This window comes from Austrofundulus limnaeus, unplaced genomic scaffold (assembly GCF_001266775.1).
Source record: "Austrofundulus limnaeus strain Quisiro unplaced genomic scaffold, Austrofundulus_limnaeus-1.0 Scaffold1431, whole genome shotgun sequence".
NCBI lineage: Eukaryota > Metazoa > Chordata > Actinopteri > Cyprinodontiformes > Rivulidae > Austrofundulus > Austrofundulus limnaeus.
Genome location: NW_013953833.1, coordinates 23,067 through 46,980, shown reverse-complemented (window position 1 = coordinate 46,980; position 23,914 = coordinate 23,067). Strand labels below are relative to the sequence as shown.

General features: G+C 38.7%; 2 protein-coding genes across 2 annotated transcripts; both read right to left on the bottom strand.

The window, feature by feature from the left end:
* Window positions 1–288: 288 nt before the first annotated feature.
* Window positions 289–15,691, bottom strand: cnot4a (CCR4-NOT transcription complex, subunit 4a). Its single transcript, XM_014032371.1, has 13 exons — window positions 15,433–15,691; window positions 11,545–11,770; window positions 11,138–11,335; window positions 9,068–9,154; window positions 8,744–8,845; window positions 8,384–8,509; window positions 8,156–8,280; window positions 7,867–8,073; window positions 7,705–7,762; window positions 7,346–7,601; window positions 5,340–5,843; window positions 4,905–5,147; window positions 289–2,272 (listed from the first exon to the last, which is right to left on the bottom strand). Exons 2-13 carry the CDS (start codon window positions 11,716–11,718, stop codon window positions 1,944–1,946), a joined length of 2,409 nt encoding a protein of 802 aa, XP_013887825.1. The 5' UTR covers window positions 11,719–11,770; window positions 15,433–15,691; the 3' UTR covers window positions 289–1,943.
* A 531-nt stretch (window positions 15,692–16,222) lies between these two features.
* On the bottom strand, window positions 16,223–23,775 carry zgc:136858 (pseudouridine-metabolizing bifunctional protein C1861.05). The gene is made up of 18 exons (XM_014032369.1): window positions 21,951–23,775; window positions 21,740–21,854; window positions 21,468–21,642; window positions 21,098–21,209; window positions 20,266–20,372; window positions 19,974–20,100; window positions 19,742–19,862; window positions 19,560–19,645; window positions 19,255–19,382; window positions 19,105–19,164; window positions 18,954–19,017; window positions 18,766–18,860; window positions 18,544–18,672; window positions 17,519–17,633; window positions 17,303–17,440; window positions 17,014–17,180; window positions 16,846–16,928; window positions 16,223–16,680 (listed from the first exon to the last, which is right to left on the bottom strand). Exons 1-18 carry the CDS (start codon window positions 22,144–22,146, stop codon window positions 16,488–16,490), a joined length of 2,211 nt encoding a protein of 736 aa, XP_013887823.1. The 5' UTR covers window positions 22,147–23,775; the 3' UTR covers window positions 16,223–16,487.
* Window positions 23,776–23,914: the final 139 nt, after the last annotated feature.

Sequence of the window (23,914 nt, the reverse complement as noted above, 5' to 3'; positions counted from 1 at the left end):
CTGAAGGACAGTGCACACACTCTGTTCTCTGCAGCACCAACACACTGAAAACAAACAAAAAAAAATGCTGATAAACGTGACAGATTGCGCTCACGTTGCTCACATTCACACCAGTAAGTGGATTTCAGTGAAGAAGTCTGGAAAAACTACATCATGTTTCGTTCAGTGTCACCTTGTGTGCCTCAAGTTTGACTGCAGAGCTTTTAAGGACTGCGAGAGGAGGCCACGCCCCCTAGTGGAGAACAGACAACTCTGAACAAAAAAATAAAAATAAAAACAAACACCAAGTCTCAATTTTCAGTTTTATTTAAGGTTTATTTTTCCAGACCTGCAGAGGACAGTTCACTTCCTGTAAGCGCCTCAAAAGTTGGTTTAGTTTTCCTCGCAACATCGTGTTAAAAAAAAAAAATCACTGTATGACGACTCTGTTGGTTTCTCCTGGAGATGACTTTGTTCATCTTTGTGAATACTGTTAAATAGGGTATGGCGGGGGGTGGAGGAGGACGGGGCGGGTCAGGGCGGGGGCTAAGAGAGAGAAAAAGAGTGAACACGATTCAGAATTAAGACTTCAAAAAAAAAAAAAAAAAAAGAAAAAAGGGGGGGGGGGGGGTCGTAGAGGTCGGTCGGTCTCGATCGGAAAGGCCGAGGGCTCGTTGATTTGTTACTACAGTACTTGGTGTATTCTTGCAGCACCGTCCTTAGTGATGCCTTACATCCAGCTGCTGACGTCACATACATTATTGCATATTTCTCAGCAGTCACTCACACTCCACCTTCCTCTCACCTGTCTATTTTAAGGCCTCGTGTAAGCCCTCGTGGGTTGAACGAAAAAGGGAAACCGGTTAACCTCTTCACTACCCTCGTTAGTATTTTCAACATCAGTCACATCTAATCGCTGTCCTGCCCGTGTGGCGGCCGTTCCATGTCAGGGCTAGTATTGTAGGTACCACACAGTGGCACTGTTAGAGTCTAACCCTAGTGCTCAGGATGTGTGCCATGATTTCCCACAGCCCCGGCTCCCTGCGGTAAGGCGCTGCTCTATCCTCTGATACAGAGGTTCAGCAAAATTCTCCCTCCAGCAGGATGGGACCCGTGGGAGCCCCTCGCTAAAGAGAGTGTGAGCCAAGTGGCCTCTCAGGCAGGCCATTTGTGTCCGTACTCAACAGGGAGCCCATGCATAGCCTGTGCTCTCACTGCCTGCATTCACTCGCTAATCAAATTGCATTCGTTTTTTTTTTTTGTCTAGCTACTGATATTTTACGAAACCAATTCAAATAAAAGCCAAGTGCCAACCCCTCTCATCTCTCTCACTCACCTTGAATCACAACATGGCTGTTAACCGTTTCAGTCTCCTCTGAAAAGTGGGGAGGGAGGGGAGACTGAGGGTCTTTGGGGCAAAGCTTTAAAAGAGCAGATTCACAGCTTGCTTTACTCCTGAAAAGAAAAACTAATCAACTTTCCCAAAACCACAAATGTTTTCATGCTTATTTATTAGTTATAGTTTTACTTTAAATTACCTCATTTCTGCTAATTTTTATCTGATTTTTCTGTGTGACAGTTTGTGGAGTTAGCTCGTGCCAACAATGGACGCCTTTTAATGCTCTACTGATTCTTGTGTTGACGATAAGCTACACAATGAATCCCACGCTGCGCCCAGTACGGGGCTACGGAGCGGTGATGGCAGCAGACAGAAAGGTACTGATAACGTGTGTCGCCACAAACAAAAACAAACAGGCCTTTTAAGAGGAGACACAAAGGAAGGAGGAAAAGAAGAAAAAAAAGAAGAAGAAAGCAAGGTTGTTATTTGTTAATTTTTCATACTCTGCAGATTGGTGTGTATTGCGCATCAGGGACAGGAAGCAGGGGGGAGGGTACTGGGTGAGTTGGTTTAAAGTGGGAGGAGGAAGTGGGGGGAATGGATGGGCGTCTGCTCCAGTCTGTGTTCAGTGGCGATCCACGGCGGCACTCTGTAGTAGCTCTGTGGCGGGCTGTCCTGGGGGTCTGAAGGCGGTCTGGAAGCCTGGGGGAGGAGAGTGGAACTGACTGGCGGGGTTGGCTGTGGGAGGGGGCAGGTAGGGAGCCCAGCCGCTGGGGGCTCTGTGATGGAGGGGGAGGTGGCTGTCGAGGAGGCTGCTGTGGAGGGGCTGGGGCGTGGGCACAGCGGCGCTGGCAGGGCCGTCCATCTCTGTGAGCGCCTGCAGGGACTTGAGCCAGTGTGGAGGGTTGTCGTCCTGGAGACAGTCTAAACTGTTACCTGCTGAGGCTGGGATGCCTGGGGGGGGGGGGGGGGGGGGACAGAGATGGAGCATGAGACAAAAAAATCTTTTAGGAAATAAAATTATGCAATATTACATAATAGGATGATGAGGTGGAGCACTGAGAACTGACCACAACTGATAAAACATGTTTGTCCTGAAGAAACAACTTCAGGTTAAGTAAAATCATCTTTGTAATATTTACTTTTTAAAATCACCTGTCTTCATAAATTATCACTATTGTTACCAACTATGACAGAAGTGTTTTCACTAGGGATTAATGCTGGGCAGTGATCATATTCATACCGTTAGAAAATACCACAGTATACAGAATTCTGCTGACTCAGCATGTTGCTGTCACTCAAAGAAACAGGAGGAGTCACAGAATGGCTTTGCCCCTCATTATGTCAAACAGAAAGGTTAAGTTAAAAAATAAATCAAAATAATTTCATACCACTCAAACCTACTAGGGATGCACCGAGCATTTGACCTGAAACCAGGGCTGCAACAACGAATCGATAAAATCAATAAAAAAAATCGATTATTAAAAGCGTTGGCAACGAATTTCATTATCGATTCGTTGTGTCATGGGATTTATATCTACTCATATTCATGTAATTCAGCGTTTTAATGATTTGGCCGATTAATCGAAAAAATAATCAACCGATTAATCGATTATTAAAATAATCGTTAGTTGCAGTCCTACCTGAAACCATCGCCTGGTTTTCACCATGCTCATCAGAAATAAATTTTAAATATCCGATTTTGTTTCTGGTTATTCCGTAAATTCTAAGAAATAATATTTTTTTTGGTCCATGAATACACCATCAGCACAGGACTCGGAAAATATGTCGTCAAGTGACTTTCTTGCAAAATTTAGCCAGTTTTCAGACTCTTCTAGCTCTTTTTTTAAAGCCACTAATGACAAATTTGGTGTTTGGAGACTTGTATGCCGACAGTGAACAGCTACTTTTGACTCCAACAGTGCATGACGTCAGCATAGGTTTGTTTCTTTGAGGATGTATTTGTTTTAAGACAGCAGATAACCTTGATGTGTAGGACTTTATATGGGCTGGCTCACTGAAAGAAAACCTGTATCGAAACATCATGAATCATCATCATATATCAAATGTGATATAAAACACTAAAAGTATTCATTTTTTTATATTTACTTTTCATTTAACAAAACAATAATAGCATAACTTATATTTAACAACTTTTACAAGAGCTTGTGGACATTAAAATAAAACACAGAACATTCTTGCCTAAAAGAATTTAAAAACCTAAATTGTTGGCCACAGTAAGATGGATGCAGCAGCTGCTGTTGTGTCTTCCTTTCTCTATTTGATTGCATAAGAACAGACTGGATCAATTAATTACTGCTTCATCTCCAATTAAGTTTGGAGAATAACGGCCAGAAAACTGATCATGATTAATTGTGGCCGTTAGCCGATAACAATTAATAGAAGGATGAACAGATGATAACTGCACTTGCATGTAGCAGATGTGGCCTCAGTCAGCCTTTCCGGGCTCTCCTCGTACTTCAGTTTATTATTTATTAGTTTCAGGTAATTAAACAAAGTTGTAGGGTTAGGGTTAGTTGGTCTGCACTGTTCCACCATTGGGCTCACATCACATAGCACTAATTGCAGTAATTGCAAAGTAGCAAATATTAATTGTTGACAGTTTTATTCTGACAATTGCACCATCTGTAATTACAATCTGTTGGTTGGTCTTACTCTACAATACAGTGGTCTTCCAACTGGTTATCAACACCCAATTAATAACTTTTCTGTTCTCTTCTGGAATTGTATTTTTTAAGGCAGGTAAGCTCCTCATTATAGCCAAAATAATCCAAGTCTTGAATATGCCAGCGTCAGTAAAACAGGACTTCATTTCTTTTCCAAGTAAAATCCATGTGTAAAGACACACAGAGCCTCTTGATTATTTGAACTGCTTTGTGCACTGATACAGGTACTCGGACAAATTTTCAATCTGAATTTGTGTTGCTGTGGGGCATTTAAAATTTATTTTTGTTTAAAAAAAATCCCAAAGCAGTGGCTTCTTTCTTTCTTTTTTTCTTAACCATTTTCCTTTTTTACTCTGCTGCACATAAGCCATTTTCTGATTGTTGACTGTAGCGCAACCTGCATCTTTATTACCTCTGAAGTGTCACCTTGATGTGGGTAACAGTCATTTCAAGGTTGCTCAACACTTATTTACATGTTTAAACAAGAAAGGGATGGACTGTCATCATCCAGAACTTGGCTGCAAGATCGCAAACATTTTTCTTGCTCTTACTGTTAAGAACTTTGTGATTTTATATCTATGAAAGGAACTATTTAAATAAACTTTACTTACTTGCTTAATCATGCTGTGATTTAATAATTTTTTTAAAGTTTTTATTTGTTTTTATCATCTTTTATTGTTGCACTTCGAGATCTGGTTTCAGATATAAAGTGCATTTCAAATATAATCATTATTATTATTATTATTATTATTTTAACAATCCCCATGTTACTCATTGAGCAATGCACAATCATGTGGATTAAAGAATTATTTTTTCCTGACCAAATCATTGAGTTTACATTAAAATAAAACTTACTTTAGATCCATTTACTTTACAAAGACATGAAGAGAAATCTCTACCTGTAATAATAGCTGGATCCATCCAACTGGCTGTTCCATCCCAGCTGAGGCTGTGTGACATGCCTACTGTTCCTGCTGGCCCTGCCGGCCCACCAATGTGGTTAACACTGTTGGAGGACGAGGAAGATGATGACGAGGAGGAGTTTGGGAGGCCACCGAAGTTGATATTGATGTTGGGCAGAAGAGCTCTCAGTCCGTCCTGCCACTCTTTCACATTTAAGCCGTCTATGGAGCCACTGTTTTCTGCAGGAGGACAAACACACACGTGTCAGTCTCCTCTGCTTAGACTGAAGAGAAGTGGTAAACATCTAACACAGCTTTTCTTTTCTCTCAGTTGAAAAAAAATCAGTATACTCTAATTAAAACAAGACAAAACATCAGCTCTGCTTCTGTTGGACACAAAAAAGCTGCCAAGGTGACCCAGGAAGCTGGTACCTGAGATAGGGATTCCTCCCAGCCCCGTGTTGTGCTGAGTGGGCAGATTCAGGTCCAGGATGTTACTGTGTGAGGCAGCACTGGCTGAGTGGTTCAAGTGTGTGAGGTTGTTTCGTGTGGGGACGCTCATCCAGGGGTGCCTGGCGGCCGGCAGCTGCTGCTGACCGGCCTGGCTGCTGTGGCCGCCGGGGAAACTGAAGGAGCTGTAGATGGCTCTGTGGTGGTGGAGCTGGTGGACGCGCGGCAGGCCACTGGGGAAGTGGTGGGAGGTGCTGGGGTTGGACGGGGGCAGGCCGGGACCGTGGCCGCCGCTCCCCTGGGGTAGGGGCCCGGGAGACGACGGGCTCTGATCCTGCACAGACAGCTCCTTCTCGATCAGGTCGGCTAAAGCCTTGCGGGTGACGTCGAAGGGATCGAAACCCAGATCGTCGTCCTGCTGTTTGGTAGATGATCCAAAGCCAAAGGCTGCCTGCCAGTCTGTTGAGGAAGCTACTGGTATTGTGTCTGTCAGCAGAAAGAAGAAGTCTAATTAGTAGGAGCGTGAGGTTTGAACCACTTTAGACATATTAAAAGTCATAAAAGGTTTGAAATAAATATTTAAATAACCACACACACAAAAATCATGGTATGTAATAAATTAATTAACATCTGTTTGTTTGTACATGACCAATTCACTGCAGCCAGGGTTAGGGGGTAACAACACATCGATCCACATTGATGTATTGATTAAATGATTGATTCAACTACATCAAGACAAAATGAAAACATCAATCCATATCGTTATCCTATGCCCGTGTTATGAAAATCATATCACAACAGACTTTGTGATATCGTGAAACATTGTATCAGCCAAACAAATCAAAATAATATAATGTGATAAAGTTGATTTACACTCCTAGGCCAAAGCCAATATATCACCCCCCTCCCCTTTGCTGCACGTCAACCTGAGGCTTATATATTTGAAATTTACTGTTGTATTAAATGCAAACGCGTCCAGAGCGTCGCCACAGCCCAAACTCCTACTAACAGAGAGAGAGCTGCTGAAGGATGAACTACTGTGGTATCAGTCACCACTGCTGCAAGCACAGCCTGTTTGAGTGTCTCACTTAGTGTGACTCACTGTTTCTGCTGCTTTATTTCTTGGAGTCAAACAATATGGATGCTGAAAGATGAATGTTTGCAAGACAAAATTAAAGTGTTGACGTTTAACTTTGAACATTTTTGGCCCAAAGTTCAACATTTTCTCTCTGTGAGAGAGTCAGGTTCTAAGTGTTTGTAGTTTGTCAGAAATTTCTGCAAATTTAACTTCTGCATTGAATAATAGCAAAATAAACAAGGTTTAGGCTCTTCAGATATGCCGAGCTTGATTAAATTTGAACCATACTGTGACGTGACTGTACTGCGGTAAATGTAAGTCAATGAAAAGACCAAATAAGAAAAAAGAAAAGTATTAAACAACAAAAGATGAAATCTTTAAAATATAATTCAACTGAATAAAATAAAGCCATGTTAAAAAGGGGGAGATCTTTCATTTTAACAAATAAAAAAAAGCTATTTTAAGTCCTGTTCGAAGGACTACCTGAGCTACGTTTTAATGTCACGCTTATTTTTAATATATATATATATATATATAAAAAGGCACACATACTCTTTCAATATCAAGCTTTACAAGTTTTATCACGGAAATCACATTTTGAATAGTGAACATGTGTATTATAAGGGCAGTTATGATTGAAAATGACAGGTTATGGTCTTTTTTTGTCACAAAAAGTACTTAAAATTCTTTATTTTTATGTTTAAATGTATTATTTGTTGCATTTACATTGGGGTTACTAAAAGCAAAACAAAAACTCAAAGTATTTGTTTTGTTTTTTCTCCCTGCTGCCCACCATCTGAAAACCCAACCCGCCTCGGAGGGGTGCCAGAAAGTTAGGGAACATGCTGCATGCATTTAAAAACATTTACAGTTTTAGGATAAAAAAAAATTAGAAAGTATGACTGAATACCTGACGTAAAGAGGCTCTGTGGTTCTGGAGTCATGGGCCAGTCAGAACTGGCGCGGGGTGAGCTGGGGAAAGGGGGCAGACCGGCAGGGAGGGGGTTAGGATGTCTGAAGTTACTGTTGTCTGAAAATAGTGACTGGGACTCTGCTGCGGCTCCCTCGAAGGGCGAGCGGGCCGAGATTTCCGACATGCTGATAGGCACCACTAAGATTGGCTTGGTTAGACCAGGGGGAGGGGAGGGGGAGTCACTGGTGGGTAGCTACAAAACAAGAGACAGAACAAGTATATGTAAGATTACTGTAAATATGAGACAAATAAAACATATTTAAATGTTATTAAAATAACCAGACGAGTTGTTTTACTTGTTGTAAAGTCTCTCCGTTCAACAAACCGATTGACTCTGAAGTTTTGTCATTTGGGCTGCAAACAGAAAGTGTACACAAGAAGTTAGGAGAAAATACTGACAGCAGGACTTTTGAGGTTCTAAATATGTAAGCTGCTTCTGTAAAGAATGTTTGTATTACCTATTACTGTCACAGTTGGAGGAAAAGGGGGACAAGGCAGGACGCTGGCCAGGACCCAGCTCTGATTCTAGCCCATCTGAATTACTAGCTTCCTGGTCTAGATAGTCTAGCAGCGGAGGGGACTTGCGGTCTTCTGAAAGTCCGTTGGCCAGTTTGCTATGCCCTGACAGCGTCGGCCACCCGTCTTTACCATTGCTATTGTTGGTTCTGTAACAAAAGCAGGAGAAATGTCAAATCATGGAGCGCTACACGGTGACTGAGCTGTGACAAAAGAAATGACCCGTCTGACCTCTGTGAGGAGTTGGGTTTACTCTTCGACTTCTCTGCTCCACAAGCTGGAGGTTGTAGAAAGCTAGGGTTTATTTTATAGAGGTCTTGGAGGAGTTTCTGCTCATACTCTTGATGTTTCCCAGCCTAAATGAATTATGAAACAAATCAAATTAATTCAAATCAAATTAGCCCAGTTCAAGAAACACTTTTCTCCCACACGTTCGAGGAAGACATAAACTATATTTACCTGCATCTCCTCTTTTGTAAAGCTAGCTGCTTCGTCCCCCAACTCATGTAGATACATACAATCAGGTTTGGGACATTGCATACTTTTCAGGAAATAACTGCAGTATTTTGTTGTGCCTAAAGAAGCCTGAAAGTCAAACAGAGTAACAGGATTTCTATTAAAAAATACATCCTTTATGCAATCATGCTGCCAAAAATTCAAACTTGAAGCATAATAAAAGTTTTTTTTGCCAATTAACAGCAAAAGAGTGCACGCTTCTTACTTGTCTTTCACTCACACAACTTCTAATCACAGCCAATAGATAAGAATAAGTCATTAAAACCAAAGAAAACATGAGCAGAAATGTGGTTAGCTTCTTACCTTAAGTGTTCTGCCATCAACAACCACATTGTTAACACACTGTATTGCTCTTAGAGCATCTTCAGAACGAATGTAAGTGACATAAGCACTGGCACTGGGCCCCTGAACAGCAAACAACAAAAAGAAAAAATAATAAAATAAAAAGTAAACACACAAGTCAAACAGACCTTTTGTGTCTCGTGTTTAAAAAGGAGTGTTGTGTGCTACAGTTACATTCAACATCACCTGACCGCACCATAAAATTATGTAATGTCCATTTACACATTTAGTCACAAACACTTTAACAGAAAGGACATTTGTCCTTTAAAGTACTCAACCTCTCACCTGTGAACCTGCGTAAGATGTGCTATTGTTGATGACCACTTTATGGATTTTGCCAAATCTACCAAAATACTCTGGTCGTTTCAGGACCTTTAAAGACAAGGCAAAAATATTTGGGTTTTACTGACAGGTTTTTTTTCCATCTGCAGCACTCAATAATTTTTAGTCATCATTCCCTCTCAAAATACATTCAGTAGTGTCTGTACCTGCGTTTATACACCCCAATGTTTCAATAGTCACGTTGCAGATCATGTGATGTAGAAGGCAAATTAAATCAACATGTAAACAATAAGTCATTGCACTAAATGGTCGTTTGTTATGGCTTTTATTTTGATGGTTTGCTTCCTCAGGCGGAGGATGAGGGTCTTGACGAAAACGAGGAGGAAAAGAGGTCAAATATGGTTTAGCGTGAATGCTAATATTTAGCATGACGTTAACAGAAACTAATCCTGACACAGGAGCAACATGTTAATGCGATTCACGATTGTGCATGATAGAAGGAAACATGTACTCCGGTCCCACCACAATAAAAGCAAACAATAACAGATAAAAATAATTCTCAAATACAGACAAAAACATAAGATCGGTACAGGTTCAATACCAACAAGATGGCAGCACAACTTAATATGTTATTCAAGTCAATTGTTGAAAATTCCTGTATTTTTTTCCATATCACAATTAGGGGTGTCCCGATCCGATATCGGATATCGGTCCGATATCAGCCAAAAAACGAGTATCGGATTTTATCGGACTGCATAAAAAATGTCCGATATMAGCGCTCCGATATTAGCAGTCCGTTCCAGCAGTTCACTGACTCCRCTCCAGTGTTTCTATCCAGCAGCGCTTGCATCCTGCTTGTAGCACTCACGTGATCATAACAACAGCAGCGCTAACAAGTTAGCAAGAATGTCGGCAGCAGAACTTTCTATTTTCATCAGAAACAGAGTTGCAGCGAAGTGTAAAGTTGTCACGCACAAGTTTTCCGAGGGGGAACAGAACCGTGAACGTTTTAAACCGGAGCGAACACTACTCTCCGCCCTGGCAGCAGCTTTGCGGTTCGGCTCGGTTCAGCCTCGGTCCAGTGACCGCACACAGCCGCGCTGTTTCGGAACCTCCTCTCTGGTCCGGTCGGTGATTCTAAGCGGGCAGAAGCGAGGACAGCACGCTTGTTTTGACATCCCGTGTATTAGCTCTTGATGGATAGAAGAAAGGAGAGCGCAGCTTTTGTTTTGGAATATGAGCGACATGACGAGAGCAGAGATAAGCTCAGACTGTAGAAAGTGGAAATTTAGCACTAAGAAAGGTAGCTATCAATTTAAATAACTAATTCTTACTATTTATTTTTTGCTCTTGTTATTAGAGTGATGTTTAATCTGTTTACACACTTGTTTGAGTGAAGATTAAGTGCAATGATCACGTTGTTTTAGTTACAGTCAGTAAAATTGGAGCTGTGGACTCTTAACTTTGAACAGACGATAATGTGGGGTTTTGTTTTGTCCCCACCTTCAGTTTTTTTCCACCATAAAGCAGCACCAAGCTGACAGATGGTAAAAAAAAATAACTGGAGTGATTTTGAATTATTTTACACTGTAAAAGTACATTTTGTTTTTATTATGTTATTTTTTCAGGGTATTGTAATTTATTTTATTTATTAAATTGTATAATGTTCTTCAGTTTAAAATGTATGTGATCCATTGGTTTAAAATAAATGGGTCAGTTTTTCTCATACCTACTCTTTTTCACTGTTTGACCTGATCAAGACTTTTCTAAGATTTTACACTACAAAATAGGTAAAAGTGTGTGACTTGCACTGTTAYAGTAACGGGTCAATATCGGTATCGKTCAATATCGGTATCGGACATTTCTCAAAGTTGTAATATCGGTATCGTATCGGAAGTGAAAAAGTGGTATCGGGACATCCCTAATCACAATATACATCACAGGGTTAGAAAAAAAAAACAATTGCAATGTCAGATTTTTTCCAATACCATGCAGCCCTAATTTTATCACTAAATTACGGCATCAAGTTGCCACAAGTTATGATGTTTAAGTATGTTAGGTGGCTGTACTCACTTCTGGGTCAGCGAGTCGCTGTGAGAGCCCCACCACAAACACCAGGTTCCTCTGGACCACTCTGACACTCGCCAGATGTTTGCGGTTTTCTGTCACCTTTTGCTTTTTCTCATTCTGTTTCTGCTTCTTTTCATTCTTTATCCTTTGGATCTCCTCCTGTGACAGAGGCTTGTACACAGCAGGGTCCTCTGGGTATGGCTGCACAAACACACACAAGCTCAGTTTTAAACTTAGACTGAGGAAATGAGTAAAGCACAAACCATAGTTAGTTTTTGTAAAACAAGCTACTTTATTAAAAAAGACTGAAAAAATGCAATTCTCTTTAAGTTCAAGTTTGTCTAAAATAATCATCTGCAGCTAAAATATCCAATTGCTGTGATAAACTGTATAGCCCATATTTTCTTCACCTTTCTGCAGGCGGGGCAGAGACCATTCTCATCTGTGCGGATGCGGTGCCAACAGAAGCGGCAGATCTGGTAGCCGCAGGTGCAGGGGAAGAAATTGACGTCATCAATCTCCAGGGGCTCCATGCACAGAGGGCACTCCATGGGGTCGTCCTTCAGTTCAGGGCTGTGGGACATCCTATTGCACAGTGAGGTTGAGTAGTACTAAGGCTGGTCACAGAGCACGGGGCTGCAAGCAGAAAACATACATATAAGTATAGAAAGAGAGGTCTCACTGCTGAAAACAACTGATTGTTTCTTCACGTCTACACAAATACTTAACAGAAGACATCAATGCACCAAAATTAACATTGTTAAATACTGTATGCATTAAGTCAATATTTTACTGATTCATTAAGCACTGTATTAACACAGCTCATTCTAAAAGTGGGGATTTTGATTTTTCATGGGTGCTGGTTCTAAGTTTTAGTTGCTTTGGAGGATTAAAATACTGATGCAGTTCACATTAACTTTTCTCATGCTTTTGAAAAAAAAAACACATTTAATAGGGCTGCACAATTCATTGCAAATTTATTGTCATCGCAATAACTGCCTGTGCAATCAGCATATCACAAATCTGTATAAATTGCAATAAATAGTTGGCTTTAATGTTTGCATTTATGTGTTTAGTCAGCATCAGTCTCCATCTTGTAATGGAAATGATGTAGATGTTTTTTTTGCTATGAACTCAGAGAAAAGACATCAACACCGCATACTTAATTATTTCTTCATTTATCGCAAGTCATCGTTTTTGCAATATTAAGCACTGTTATCGCACATCGCAGGTTTTCCTGATACCGTGCAGCTCTATTTATTAACAGACACATGTGCATGTATCTCCTGAGTGAAAAATCCATGGTTTTATCTTTTAAACCCAATGAGATGTGAGCACAGCATGAGACTTAGCAGTTGTGCACAATTGTTTTTTTTTAAACTGACTTCAATATATGATGATGTGAAAAGGGGCAAAGTTGATGATTTGCACTAAACCAAAAGTTTATTCACTCAACGATACTTTTTATTAAATATTTAGGTTCAAAATCTGGCTTAGAACAAATTTTAGTGGTCCAAAGCTCCAGATAATCACCATATCTCCATAATTTTGCAGGGAAATTGCTTTAAAATTAACAAATTGACACAACATTAAGACCTGTTAGATATGGATTTGATGAAATATCCAAAAAAATCTAACCTTTCACCTTATTGTGGATAGGAACAATACAGGTTAACAAATATTAGGATTGGGCAAAATGATATTATGAGCAATTAAACAGACAAAAATTAATATTGCAATTAGTGCCACGTGAGGGTGTATTTTTGTGTACGACACACTATCACTATCAGGCGTGCATGTGAGCCCAATGATGGAAAGTGACGTGGAGAAGAAGCTAAACCTACAAATTTGTTTAATCACCTGAAACACCAGCATAAACCAGATTATGAGGGCAGCCAGAAAATTTGGAACAGGCCAACAGGGTCATAGTGTTGGCCACGTGCAAGTGTCATTGTCATCTATTAATCATCATCATATTATATATTATTGGCTAAATCCCTCCATTATTTGTGAGAAATGTTTATGTTAATATTGCCCAACCCTAACAACTACCGGTGTCCAAGTGAACAGAAAATTCTGTTTAACCTGTGGTTTGTTTAGAAATACAACAAGACAATTGTTCCCACAACTACAAATGTATCAAAAGATACTATTATCAGGTGATCTTGCTTTGACGGAGGCAAAGAGATCTATTTGATCTCTGCAGCTGGTGATGAACTCTGACAGATGGAAAGATGAGTATTTCATACACCGCTCTGGATGTGCCTCAGTCAGAAACTGAGGTGGCAAAGTCCCAAAGCTTGAACATGAACCAAATTAAGCACATCAGTAAGAAATAAACTGCAATGAAACAAATCGCTCAAAATAAAACATGCTGCATTAAAACAATTCAAAAACAAGAATCATCTAACCAGGTAAAAGAAGAGCTATCATTTGAACATTTATTTATAATGAAAAACAAAACAGTCCAACAGCATTAGTGATAAAGTTGTAGTAATCAGATTAATCAACATACAGAAAAAAGAAAGGAATTACTACCAAGAAATGTTTTGACTACAGTTATTTTTATTTTTAATCTAATATGTTTTTCTTTAGTTTAAAGCACTAGTTTGTGACATTTTGCAGCTAAATTAAAACAAAACTGTTTCTGTAAATTGACTGTCTATTTACTAAATGTGGGAATAAACCAGTCAACTTTGAACATCTGCACAAAAAGGTGCAGAAAAGTCTAATTGTGTTGATGCTCCTAACTGTTAACATTATGTTAGGAGCACCGCTGCTCCAGCTGGAGTTAGTTAGGAAATGGTTCACAAATCAGTCATCAATTAAAGCATTTTTGTAAAGCACAAGTTCTAAAACTTCACAAATACGCTATTTTACTGTAAACTGATAAAACTAATCTGCAAATTGTTTTTTTTTCTGATTATTTCACTAATATTAACACCACTGACCACAACGTCAAAGCTTAAACGTGACAAACAGCCTCTTCCAGTTATAAGATTCCTCTGTGTTACGCAGCTTAAAAACAAAACATTTTCAATGGTCTTGTGGTTTAAATCAAATGTAATAAATTTTGACTACAGGCTGAATATTAGAGGTGCCTTATAAACAGCCATTCCTATAAATCACCAGAGAAAATAAATGCATACAATAAAAAATGACCAATACTACACTTCTGTTTGTTTCATTTATTATTATTATTATTATTATTATTATTATTATTATTATAGTATTCCATGACGGGACAGTAAATATATCTGTGCTGGTCATTCAGGAGCCCGAACATCTGTGTTGGCAGAAAAAAAAAAACAGATTTGTTGAAAAGCTCAGTTTTTGCTGGGCGTGTTTAGGAACTGTCAAACGACTACAACTATTCGAAAAGCAAGAACGAACAAAAGGCAAACAAGTGTTAATGCGGATGTTGTGCATCTCCTGGAGGCTGACAACACTTGACACGTCATATTCGACGTTAAAAAGAAATACAACGGATAGATTTCGTTAAAAAGAAAGAAAAAAAAAGAAAAAAGAAAAACGCCAGTGGGTAGCGGTTTCATAGCAGACAGGGCATTTACACTACACCAAAAAACAGTAAACCCACGTCGTGACAAACCCAGATTCGGATAAGCAAAAACGATGACAGGAGGGGGAAGTTAACTTCTTAAAAATGCCAAGATTGTCAGCTATCTGCTAATAAACAGACATCTACAGCAGTAATGTCCAACTATCGCTGCCTCCACACCAAACATCCTTGGTAAAGAAGACCGAAAGAAAGCCCGGCTGATAACTTCAGCCGCTCTACCGTCGGAGGCTGGTTCTGACTCTGTCTTTTGGATCTAACGTTATTATGACAGATGTTATTTAACTAAGCCGGTCTGCCTACTAGCACCAGTTTACCTACCATTGTAACCACAAAAACCAAACACAAAAAAATTAACACCAACTTAATGCAGACGTCCACAATTAATATAAGACTGACATGACGTACAGTACATAAAAAGTGACAGCTTGGGTAATGCTAACGCGCTTAGCTTCTATGCTAACATTCCCATTAAAATGTACGAGGTTTTGGAGCCGAGCTTACGACGCGGCCTAGAGAAGCTAACGCTCAACTGGAGGCGAGCTGTTGGCCTTATAAACAATTGACATCGCCCGAGGTCGTACAGATTACCTGGACAATGTTATGGCAGGCTTGGGGAAAACTCTTCTTTTAGTCAGTAAGCTTGTAGCAGACACACCTGTCTTTTATTCGCTGATGTAGGACCGAACCGGACTTGTTCGGCTAACGTTAGCTTACTTACCCTGTCCGTATTTAGCTTAGGATTCCACTCCAAAGGAGTCAGACCAAATTGGGCGGGGGCTGGAAGCCAATGTACCTGAAATGGCAAAATTTCTCAAAATGGTCACTTAGGATAACAGTAATCGCGTTGTTCTGTTATAATCAAAAAGCTATAAAGGTGTTTCGCCCCTTTCTTTTCTTGGTATTGTTAAGAGAAATTACGCTCAAACCACCATCTTAGCTAGCATTATAGTAGGGAGGAGGGAGACTGGGGCAAGTATTCAACATTACTGAGTCTGCGCAGTTGGAAAGATGCATTGTGGGAAATGGAGTTTTTATACTGTAAGTCACATCCCGGCAAAAAAAAAAAAAAGCATCTTTATTTAACGTCTAAGGTGGTAAAATTATGATTTTACTCAAGTGTTTTAATGAAAAGTTTAGTTTTGTATAGATTATTAAAATAACCTAAACATTGTATTGATGTATTATTACAATAAACAGTGTAAAACCTACCAAAATTGTTCCACCAATAGCTTTAATTGTTAGGCTACTTTTTTTTTTTTTTTAGATTGTCAGAATATCTCCTTAAAGTAATTAGCTTGTTAACAATAAAAAAAAAGTTTTTGAGCCAGAGGACATCTTGAAAATCAACACCTTCATAAAATAATCACCAACTTTGTCAGGGATCTTAAAAACTGTAATATGGTGTACTTTTGGTTAAGTTTTTTGTATTTGTAACTGACCAGCCACCCCTTAAAAGATCAGTTGTTTGTGAAAGCCTTCATGAAGATTGACTCCAAAAAGATAGTCTGTTGTAGGCGTACATCAAATGATTTTATTGCAAGTTACATTAAAAAAAAATGTCCAGGTTCATGAGGTATTTTGCTAACAGAATGACACACAAGCAAACACACAGACAAAAATAATACTTTTAACATTTTGGCAGTGGGCGATGATAATAAAAAGTATAGTTCTAAGAAACAGAAGGTCTTACACTCATTTACAAAGCCGTAAAATCACATAATGGTAATTTAGTTAATTTGTATTTTTTTTAGGGTAAATAACACTAAATAAAGCTTAAACATTAACAAAGCTTGGTTTGGGCCACTTGTGAGTTTGGATTTCGTTGGGATCCACAGACTCTAAAGTAAGCGTGGGAGAGATGGGGTGCCGTGATAAAAGGGACGTCTTTGCAGCCAGGAGGCCCATCCGAACACAGGTGTCTGTGTCTTTCCCCTGGAGAATCCCAGCCATCAAAGCGCCTGCAAGACTGCCAGCAGAGTGGAGATACGTGTCATTTATTTGAAATCTTAGACGTGATGTTGCAAAGACAAGTGAAAAGGGAGTGACAGGAAATAGGTCAAACATAAAAAAATAACTGTTGCAGAGAATGTATGAAGATAAAATAAAACAGGAATAGTAAATTTTTGAGCACCTATCTCCTGCTCCTGACACATTTATAGTTTCTTCTGGGGCCACAGTCAGTGCTGGGTAATGTAGAGCACAAACATGCCTCTTCTACAAATACAGGAACAGAAAAAAAATCACTTTTTTAGTACCAATAATATCAACAACATTGATTATTTCATGAATAAAAGCTTACCTTTTTGAGTTTTCTTGGCTGCAAGTTAATAGAACCTGCTTCCTGCTCTCCACACAGCAGAACACCATTGGGCCCAAGAGTCACCACCAGACAGTGCAGATGCTCCAGAAGAGGGCGTGAGAGAGCCACAGCAACACTCAGGATCTCATCCAGGGTGCTCGGCAGCACTGCAAACAAGAGCAATCACAATCTCATTCTGTTTCATTTTTATTTTTTGACAATAGAAAGTGAAAAAAAAAGGTAAGTCAGCAGAGTAAAAAATAACCCATATTCAAGATGAACACGTCACCTTCAGGAGTTTGGATTCCCAAGGTTTTATTCATGAAGCGCAACTCAGCTAGATTTGGGGACGAATAGGACAAAGACTTCCAGGCATCTGAGAGGAAAGGTTTACGAGCCTTTTCCACATCTGTAGGTTCATACCAAACTGTGACACACACAGACGGCATGATTAAATCAGTAATAGTTTTTTTTTATCATTAAGTCTCCATCTTTTTATGCTTACCATTTACATTGTGCTTTCTTGCAATAGAGCAAACATAATTGATGGTGGAGGTGGGGATGTTTCCATCAAGACACACAAGAGTGGCTGATGAAATCTGTTTTTCAAACTTAGACACCTGTTCAAAGATTTTTAAAGACAGACAACAGTCATGTCACCTTTCAATAAAAGGGGATTTCCAGGAGCTTAAACATAAATATAGTCCTCATGAGGAAGAAACATTGTATCTCCAAAATGCAAATTTTAAGAAAAAATGTCATTTTAAAATTAAAGTTCTATCAAAAGTACGGGTATCCCGATACCAATTAAACATCTATTTATTTAGAACAAAGTGACTCTCATTCCTTATGGGCCTACAGCCCCTCTTATTGGATCAAATCAAACATATGAATGATATACATGTATACTGCTGCAACATTTTAAAATAAATACCATTTTTTCAGTTTGAAATGTAAACTGTAACACATTCAATAGTATCGACACCCATGGTATCGAATCCAAGTATTGGAGCATTTTGTACGCGTATTTAAAATTGCTGGTATAGGGTCACCCCCAGTAACAAACGTTTTATACATTTTGCTTGAAAATCATTCATAAAACCACAAACATATTTATTTAGACAAAAAGCATGAAAATAGGGAAATTTAAAACACAATATATTTGCTTGACAGTAATTATGTGTTTTTAAGAGCACCAATGAAAATTAAAACATGACATTGTGGTTTGTGCTTCCCTTTATAAACTATGCTAAATCTTTAAATATTTATTATTATTATTATTATTATTATTATTATTATTATTATTATTATTATTATTATTATTATTATTATTATTATTAGTGGTATAGTAGACAAAATTATAGTCTTTTGAGAGTAGGCAGCAGGTGGAAGAGAGCCTGGAGAGGTGGAAGTAAAAACATAGGTGACTAAAACGAACAACCTATAATAACTATTATACACAGTGTGGCTCTAAATATACAGTAGTGCAAAACAGGTCTTAAAACGGAGTAATTCATCAGTAGAACTTACATAACTCTCAGTGATTTGCGTATGAATGTCCATGTCTCCCAGTCCAAGAGTCAGTTCTCCACTTTCAGTGATAACAGCACAGTAAGTTGCTGTGCTCTGCTTTTCTAGCCTGGTCACACCACTCATGTTCTTGAAAAAAATGATAAAAGTGTTGGTTTTTCATGTTGCAGTAGCAAGAGTTTAACCATGCTTAGTACCAGCTCACTGTTTATGTCTCCTTACCATGTGCTTACAGTAGTTTAACACGGCATCACTGTTTGCATCTGCTCCAGTAGCTGAGACAAACAAGGGCTTACGGCCTAATCTGCTCAGAGAGTCTTGAAGAGAACATCAAAGAAAAGTGAATTGAATCAGAAGCACTGATGAAATCATACATGATGTGGTAAAACAATAAAATAAAATAAAATAACCTGCAATGTTTCGACCGACACCGCCAAATGCCTGACAGACATTTCCTGGGTTGGTTTGTCTAAGCTGTACAGACAAGAGGTATTCTCAGAAGTTAATCTCACCATCTGTTCTGCAGAACTGCAGATAAATGCTTGCAAAAAATTAACTTACATGGAAAGTTTTAGTCTTTCCTTTAGCAATAAAATCAACATTTATTCCTCCAATAACAACCTGCAAAAGAAAACCCATCATCCTACAACACCTATTTGTGACAGTTGTGACTCATATGTACATACTGTATATAAAAGGGATCATACTCACAACATCAGGGTCTGCTGAGAGGGTTTCAGGATGATTGATTAGACATTTTGACTGTCCTCTCATTTGTTCTGAAAGTGCACATGCTATCTGACTGCCAACTTTAGCATTGTTATGAATGAGAGCAATGTCTTAAAACAGGACAAGTTAAGGATTAATTAATTGTTGACCTGAGATCAGTAGATCTCAGACATGACAATATTTTGACACAATTCAACATTTTTATCTATTTTCCCTCAACAACGTACTATTTTCCTTTTCCACTTCTTTTTGTAAATTCTGAGTGTTTCAGATATTTAGAAGGATACTAGTCTGAAGGGACTTCCCAAGAGTCAACTCATTGACCTTTTGAAGAATGAACGGTGTTACATCTTTACCCGAAACCCTTTTAGAACTGAGAAAACCAAAAACAGAGCAAACAGTGATAAACAGTCAGAATGGTTTGTCGGACGCCAATGATCCATATCTTGAAAGCAAAAACCTTGTGCACCTCGCCTCAGTCACTGCCACCTGTATAGCTTCCGCTATCTGCTGTCCTACTGCTGCATGCTCTTCAGGGACAGGCACTGCTATCAGTACACCACTTCGAAGTCCCAGGGACAAAGTGCCAGCTATGACAAAAACAGATTTAATCCATTATTTTGCTGCTAACAAAATTGTGCATGTTTACTTTGAGACTTCAGAGTGGAGCAATCAACCACCGATGCACAACACTGATTTACCAATGAGTTTTGCAGCCTCACTAGGGTTTTGAACATTGTACGCAGAGGTGAATCCACTGTTCGGAGTAAAAAAAGCTGGAAAATTCTTTGATGCTCCATAACTCGCCACACAGACCCCTTGAGTCTCCTATTTATACACAAGAAAATATTGTAAATGATTGCTATTAAATAAAACACCTCAACTAGTTTTGTAAAAAACTCTAAGAAATATTTTGGTTTCATGTCTGATTTCATAAATATATACATACAGTATATATGGCATTTTATAGACAATAATGTATTGTTTTCTCACAAGGAACTCCAGGGTGCGGCCAATGTCCAGAATAGACTTAACTCCAGCAGAAACCACAGCGATGGGAGTTCTGCCAAGCTCAGTCAGATCTGCACTGATGTCCAGACCTGAAGGAAGAGTCATTTGTGAGTTTTAATATTACTTTGATGCCAAAAAAACCCTTATTGTTCACACAGCATTGATGGCCTCAGATATGAAGACCATCCACACCAGTGAAACGCTGTCATTAATGTACTGTACTTTTATGTGTAGTTGCCATTGGCAGTACCTGTCATTCTTATTTGTTGTCAGTGTTCTATTTCTTTGTGCTCTTGTCAATGTATCATGTAAATGCCATGTTACAATGTCATGTAATTGTTGCTGTGTATAGCTGTAGTTTATGTGGCATTGTAAGAGTACCAATATTGTCTTTGTGCTGCACCAAAATAGTACCAAAGTAAGACCAACATTTTCTAATTGTCATTCATTCTACAATCCTGGAGTTGTTGAAATTGATGACTAAGTTAATATGAGGGGTTTGGATTTCACTAGAGTTTGAGACAAACAGAAGATGAATTGCAAAACTGAGATACACCAGAGTAGAGCTCCAAAGGTCTAGCTGGTTGGTTGGTGAGACTACATGCTGACTGAAGACTAATTTGGTCATCACCAGAGGGTGATGGAAAGAACTGTGACAAAGTATGCTCAGTAGACACCACTGACAGAAGAACACACACTGAAGAACAAATTGCTATACGTACAGTACCATGAGACTTTTTGTGGAAGTTTATAAAACCAGTAATGCTTTCTGAAGCTATAACTGTAAAGTTTATTTTCCAGCAGGTCTGCTCACTGTTCTGTCCATCTCTGTGAACTCCTCCAATGCCTCCTGTGACAAAAACAGGGATCCCTGCTCTGTGTGCTGCGATCATGGTGGCTGAGACTGTCGTTCCCCCAGAGAGACCCTGGAAAATGAGCCAGACTTCACAAAAAATAACCAGCTCTGGTATTTGATGCAAACATTTCAATCAAATCCCATCTTCAGTTCACACAATTAACCATGGTCTCCCGCTTTAGATGCTTCCATGTCATTTGTTTCATTTATATGCTGAAGAAACCTTTCTAGCCTCTTGAAAGGACAATGGATGGACATTTGTTGGTAAAAGCCTACCCTGCAACCGAAACTGAAATGAGTGTATTTATTTAAATTAAATCAGACTTACTTTGCTAATGACATAAGGCAGATCACGTCGTGACACCTTCAGCAGGTTCTTGGATTTGGCTAGGTGGCTGAGCTCATCCAACGACAGTCCAACACAGATTTCCCCATCAATCACAGCGATGGTGGCAGGAATCGCTCCTTCAGCTCGGACAATCTCCTCCACCTCTTTTGCAGTTCTAGACACATATAGTGGTTGAGCACATTATTAGTTTTGAGAACAATCGTTGCCTTTTGGTATATATTTATACACACACATTAAATCATGCAGGGCACCTCAGGTTGTGTGGGTAGGGCATGCCATGTGTGATAATGGTGCTCTCCAGTGCGACCACTGGCTTGTTTTGCACCAACGCCTGAGACACAGACGGATGAATTCTATAAAAGAGATCTGAGAGGAGAAAGAAAAAAAACAACAATTATTATCACCATTCAGTTAAAACTGTGTATTTTAAAATATTTTTATGTTAAACATATAAAATATTACCCTTGTTGTGCAATGTGTTCTGATAAGTTCGAACTCCTTTTCTTATGAGCACACTGACTCTTCTCAGCGTCCTCATTCTGTTCAGTTTATTTTGAAAACCCTGATGACATGCAGACTTTGAATTTTCATCAGTATCAGACCTTCTGTTAATCAGTTTGAGTAAATCAGCATTTGTTTCACAGCAAAAGGCCAACATTGTGACTGTCTGGGTCTTAAAATTCCTCCCTCCAGGTTTGTAGTCATTTACAAAACTGCTTGAGCTTTTAAACTAAGAGTTTAAACAGTTCACATTGAGAAAAGTCATTTATTGTTAAAGAAAACAAACATTAAACAGTTCTCAAGTGATACAAATATATTCTTGGCTAACACAAACTTCACTTGAAGTTACTAACAGTTTTTAAAAAGATTACTGTTCTGTTTCAACAGACATATTTTACGATTGGAAAATGGAAAAAAGGATAAGTTTAGCAATTTTACCTCAAGTTCTTTAAAAGAAAATGTTTGAGTTTCTGAATAGTATCCTTCAATGTGTTTTCTTCCACGTCCAGGCACAAGGTTTATTCAGCTATTGTGAGGAGTTTCTTTTGATTCAGTCAGTTGGCACTAAGTCCCACCATCCTGACCCCTTTTTGGAGGCACTCTCATCAGACACCCCAATACTAGAACAGAAGTCCTTTTGTTTTGTACCACTTAGTCACACACAGACACTATATACTAAATATATTAGTTTTCTGCAGAGATACATCACTGACTCATCCATAAATTAATTACCGTTAAGTGGCCACAAACAACATTAATTCCTCTGGTAATGGTAAAGCCTGTATTTCATTGGGCTGCAGATGCTAGCACAAAATTGCAAACGGAATTTGTGAAGAAATTTCAAAATATCTGAACATTTGTGAGGGTTATCACTTTCTTCATGTGACTCACAAAGCCATACTTTAAAGAGGATTTTGAATATATTGCAAAATTAAATTTCAAAATAGTCAAAGTCTGGAATCTGTCTCTGCTCAATTTACTTCCTGTGAGTCAGAAAGAAGAAGGCCTAAGACAGAAGTTTGAGAGAGTTTGGAAACAAAATTGTGATTGACTGCAGATGGAAAAAAGACAATAAATTATAATCAAATTAAGACATGATTAAAAAACAACTAAATTGTGGCAAATTCACTGAACATTTTATTAAATGTCACAATTTGCAGTTACGTACATATTAAGGAAATTTCTCATTAATACCATCTCAGTAAAGATTTCAACATTTTATGGCAGTTTTTTTTTGTCTCTAACCAGTCTCCAACAGTTTCAACCCTACTAAAATATAAGCTTAAGGTATCAGGACTAGACTGAATATGTGTTAAAGTAGCCATGTCTAAAGACAAATGGATTTTTCAGAAAATTCCTGGAAAGGAATTTACTGAGAAACTCTTAAAGAAATCACAAGAAAGTTTGACTCCATGAGACAAAATATAAGACAAACACAGGTTTGCTCAAAATGTTTTAAAGGTATACTTATATACAGTAGCCTAGATAAAAAAAAACTTCCACATAGTTACATCTAAAATGAACAAATCTCAAACATGGGTACATTAAAGCAACCATAAAGTACATTAGAGGAAAAGGACAGTAAAGGGAGTTTAAAGAAAAGACATGACAGTGACAGTGTGATCTAATAAAAGGTCAATAGCACATTATTACTATTAAGTAATCCAGTTACTAAAAATGAATGACTTTTTTCACAAAACGTTAAGTGCTTACCTTCTGCAGTGCAACAAAAATGCTAGAAACTTTGCCCTGAAAGCTGAACATTGACCCAAACCTGTTTACACAATCTAACCATCAACCACAGACCTCTCTTACTCCTGGAAAACCCTAAATATTAACAAAGTAATGTGACAAAATAATGTAGAACAGGCTACAAATACGTTTTGTCATATATATACTGTATATATATATACTGTATATATATA